Source organism: the organism of the source record quoted next, unplaced genomic scaffold (assembly GCF_019419815.1).
Source record: "Pyrus x bretschneideri cultivar Hongxiangsu unplaced genomic scaffold, Pyrus_bretschneideri_v1 Contig20, whole genome shotgun sequence".
Classification (NCBI taxonomy): Eukaryota; Viridiplantae; Streptophyta; class Magnoliopsida; order Rosales; family Rosaceae; genus Pyrus; species Pyrus x bretschneideri.
The window spans coordinates 3,633,172-3,638,164 of NW_025999502.1; the positions used below are offsets into that span (position 1 = coordinate 3,633,172).

Below are 4,993 nucleotides of genomic sequence, written 5' to 3' on the forward strand. Positions count from 1 at the left end.
CGGCAACAGAAAATTCAAGCAACCACTTGATGAAAGAGAAATGTTATCCACACTTGATTTTTTATAATGCACTCATTTGTAAATGATTGAAGAGTGCGCGATGATGAACTAAAAAATGCGAGTAATTTTGTATATTACTAACCGTTCATTATGGGTCCACACACGTACCAAGTGACTTTTTCTATCTACTTTTGTCAATACTTTTTCTATATTTGTACTCTTCTGTTTTTTTTTGGGCTAAGAGTAGCAAGTGCAATTTCTTAGGACTCATTACTCATTGGTTACAGACTCATTAAGGACACAGTCCATCAACCATGGAAGTCCAACATCCATCCAAAAAGAAAGATTCGAATTCCCAGCATTAGGCTATATATTGCGGTGCAGGATTTTCTCTCATTCAAATTCCATCTTCTCTCAGCCCCTCCTCTCCCCTTCCTTCCCCTTTCACTTTCTTTTGTATTTCTCTTTTTATAAAGAAGTCAACATTATAAAATATTGATGTATAGGAAGGAGAGATGAGCGAAATTTAGAGGGGAGAAAACTTACTTCATATATCGCTATCCGATTAGCAACCACATTCACATCAATGATCTAATTGTCCAGAACAATACGATGAACTACATTAGCATACGTCCCCTCTATATCAAAACATTATGCTAGATTAAAAAAATTAATTCAGAATCATCTCCGTAATTATTGCATGTATTATAGGAATGTAATTTTCCAATTGTAATTAATGTAGGATTCCTACCTAAATTGGAATTTGTATAACCCTCTATATAGATTGTAATATTTACACACATCAATACATGGGAGTCATATTTCTACATGGTAAGCACATCCATCAGCTCAAGTATGCACATAATCTCTTACAGAAATTTGGCATGCTCTCTTGCAAGCCTGCCTCTACTCTTCTTTGCTTGAAAGTTGTCTTACTGCTTCTGATGGCTCATTACTAGCATATCCCATGCTGATTGGACGGGTTGTCTGGACACTCGCCGCTTTACCATTGGCTACCTTGTTAATCGTGCACTAATCTCATCTCCTGGTACTCCAAAAAGCAGTCAACAGTCGCCTACTCTAGTGCCAAATCTGAATACCGATCTCTTACTCATGCTTGTGTTGAAACTACATGGCTTTGCTTTCCTCTTCGAGAGCTTGATGTTAGCTTATCTTTTCCAGTGTTACTTCATTGTGACAATCTCAGTGCCACTTATCTTGCTGCCAATCCCGTTCATCAGTGCCACTTATATATTTTTGGGCTTATACAAGAACAAGTTAATTATTCAATTTTTTGCTGAACAGCGAGAGGGAGAACTTAAAAGTGAAAACCACAATCATTTAATCAATTTTGGTTATCATACATATCTCATCGCAAGCCCTAATTTTAACAAATATATTGTGACTAGTATTACCTCTCATGTGTGTTCCTTATTTCGTATACCAACCAAAGAGTTTCTAGAGTGACACATTTTATAGGGGTTACAAATATATGGAGATAGATGGAGACGTATACCTAATATATTTTCTCCTCCTTATGAGGTCACAGACTCACAGTCACACAAAGAAACAAACCCAACAAATACAATCCCCATTGACAAGACTAAGCACATGGACATCCCTCGCACACTTTGGTGTGTTGATCAACCTCCATGTGATGATTGATAGGGATTATACCAACTTAAGTGGCAAATTTAGTCAATTTCTATTCAGAAGTTCCTCTATCATCTGCAATGCAACCTTTTCCTCCTCATCCATCATCCTATCATCAACATCCCCACCTTCCTGCCCTCCTGCCATTTCCTCAGTGTCCAAAGCACAAGAGGTACTACTACTAATTTCTGACTGGGGTGCTTGCAAACGACTCTTCTGGTCCAGCTCAACCATCATCAGCCAGTTTGAATCCGACCGGGGTCCAGCACCCTTTTGCCAGACCCCGATGAGGGAATTCTCTGTGTCCAGCCTCAGGCAAGTGAGGGAAGGAGACGGGGACTTGCAGCACTTGCGAAGCTTGGCACTGAGGATTGCCGAAAGTGTTGTGGAAGAGGTGGAAGAGTTGTTGTTGCTGTTGCCAGAGTTGTTGTTAAGATCGTTAGCTGCAGCCATTTCATTTGTGACGACTGGAAAGTTTGTTTTGGCATTTCTCCCACTCATCAAAATTGCTGCCTCATCATACGCTCTTGCTGCTTCTTCAGCTGTCTCATATGTCCCAAGCCATACCCTTCTTTTCCTGCATTAAAACAATATTAGAACGTTAGGAGTGATACCATGTACTATTTAAAGATCAAATCAATTAACTGACATTTCTTTCACATTTCCTAAGTAGTAGCTAACAAAGTTAGTCATGCATACTAAATCTGTAATACCATGCACTAAACAAGTCCTAATTAAGATTTAACACCACCATGCTATAATGGGACATTTTTTATATTTGAAGAAAACAAAGAATCAATAACTAGAGCAGTATATATAATTTCATATGCAAGTTGTATAATCAAAGTATGATTAGTATTAGAGCAGCAACATAAAATTTTCTAACTAGTACTTGAAACTGATGCAGTAAATATATTAGTGTGCGAGTGTGTGTTAAACATTGTGGAGGATATGTTATTGTGACCCAAAAATGGATGTATGTGGTGGATAGTTTGTTGAGAATACAATAGTGGAATTAATAGATGGCAAAGATGAATAGAAGAGGGTTGGTAGGAGAAGAGAAGAGGGAGGAACAGATCATACAGTAATGGATGACGAATCTCAGAAACCCAGGAGCCCCAGTGGCGTTGCCTGACCCCTCTGAACTTCTTTGATTGTACCATATTTGCTGTCAGAGAGGGAGAGAGAGAGAGAGAAGGAGAAGTATGTGGTAGTGTCAAAGAATGTGGGAGTTGTGCTTGTAATATGAAATATAACTGATCCATATAGGACAGCTAGACAGTAACATCTACTTTTCAATTCTTCCCTTTCTTTTTTTCTTTATCTTAAAAGCTAGCTGTAACATCTAACTTAAGGTACTTTGCAAATGTGGGCAGTCAAATTGGTTAGAATACATGTGCTTTCTCTCTTGTATATGAGTTTAACTTCCTTTTTGTGATTTAGATTAGTTTAAAGTAGAATATTGTCTGTTTTTTCTTGTTTCTTTTTCTAAAGTAGCTAGATGTAACATCTACCTTAAATTACTTTGCAGACGTGAACGTAATTACATTGACTAAACTAGATGTGCTCCCTCTTATGCACTCAAGTTCGAAGCCCACTTCTCGTGGTTTAGATTAGTTTAAAGTGATTTTCTTTTTCTAAAGAAGCAAGTTGTAACATCTACTTAAGGTACTTTGAAGAAATGAATATATCCACATTGACTAAAATGGATGTAGTCCCTTCCCTTCTATATGAATCCAGGTTCGAATCTCGATTCTCATGGTTTACATTAGTTTAAAGTAATATGTCATCCTTTAAAAAAAACTTGAGGTGCCTTGGATCTATATACAATAATGGAGTGCTTTGGTTAGATTAACTTCTAATTATGAAAATATTTATTGATTTAAACAGACTTTTGTACAAATAAACAAAAGAAGGCAATAGTCTTAAGCATTGAACATTTTAGCTTGAAAAAATCTCACCATAGACCCTATTATATTAAACTAGCCTCTGCACAAGAGCTATTGTGTCTCAGCATCCAAAGATGAAAGAGCTAATCCATTTATCTAGAGCCGTTTGATAATAATTTCGTTTTCAGTTTTCAGGCAAGTAGTTAATGACAAAACTGCACTTCAAAACCTTCTTGATATAAAATACCCCCTCAAATTTTATTTCTAAAATAATTCTTTTATATATGTATGGAGCCCTCATATGCATATGCATGGTTTCAACCAAATGACACCACCTCGTGGGAGTATTTAAGATCCTCCAAGTACAAATTCAAAAGGTCTCAAGAGTCAACCCCAGATTACCTTCTTCAACTGGTTTTCTGTAATTCCATAGCACATGCTAACATTGGCACTATTTTTAAGGAGTGAATTCTATAAAGCGAATTTGTTAAGGGCAGTCATGCAAATACACATAGATTCTTGACTATTGATGACATCTTGCTTCTGCATAAATTAAACTTAACGGTAAAACACTACTAATGTTATTCATGCATGGTAGACTGATCGTAACATAGCTCTTTTATATAATTCTCACGTAGTTTTTGCTTTTCGGGAACCCATTTCGACAGCTCATCTCTTAATTACCAATATGGGAAATGAAAGTAAATGTTGATTGCAGATTTGGTTGTTAAATTTCAAAAACCTAAGAATTATGAATTGCAACTTTATTAGGTCCAAGTAGTTTCTGCAGCAAGTTATTTTTTGTTACATAAAGACTGCAGAGCAGGCTGAGCAGCTGTTAGTTCATACATATCTTTGAAAGACACTTTGTACTATATACTAAAGTGGCAATCAATAACTGTCACGAGTTAAATGTAGACCATAAATTGATTTATAACAACTCTATACACTTGGGGGAAAAAGTCGGGCAACTTTTGGATCTATCTTCTGGAAGTTTTTGAACAGGCAAGAAATCCAATTATTTGTGTATTTAAATACTGGTTGATAGTTGCATTGAATGGATAAGTAATTATTCATCTTTCTAATTGCTGTAGCCATAATGGCGATTTAGATGGTTATGGCTGCAGTAAGTGTTAGTGGCAGATTCAGGAATTTTTCCGTCGGGCTAAGAAAATTAGTATAACGTCCAACTTTCCTTGGTCTTTCTGAAACATTTCATCAAGTACTTCTTTTTTTTTTTTTTTTTTTTCGAGGCCGAGAAAATATGACTGGTTGCTTACTTAGTCACTCTAAAACTTTTCATCAAGCAAGAAAAATAGAAAAAAGATAAACCGCTTTGGTGAACAAATTACTGCAGGAAAAGAAGAAAAATCACCGTATGCAATGATATTCATTCAATCAGATCTATCCAAACGCCACTACCTATACTAAGAGTAATATTCCCTTACCAA

The 4,993-nt window shown here is 36.3% G+C and overlaps 1 protein-coding gene across 1 annotated transcript; it reads right to left on the minus strand.

Moving 5' to 3' along the window:
• Positions 1-426: 426 nt before the first annotated feature.
• On the minus strand, positions 427-3,155 carry LOC103955261 (ethylene-responsive transcription factor WIN1). Its single transcript, XM_009367139.3, has 2 exons — positions 2,737-3,155; positions 427-2,230 (listed from the first exon to the last, which is right to left on the minus strand). Exons 1-2 carry the CDS (start codon positions 2,916-2,918, stop codon positions 1,699-1,701), a joined length of 714 nt encoding a protein of 237 aa, XP_009365414.2. The 5' UTR covers positions 2,919-3,155; the 3' UTR covers positions 427-1,698.
• Between the last annotated feature and the right edge of the window lie 1,838 nt (positions 3,156-4,993).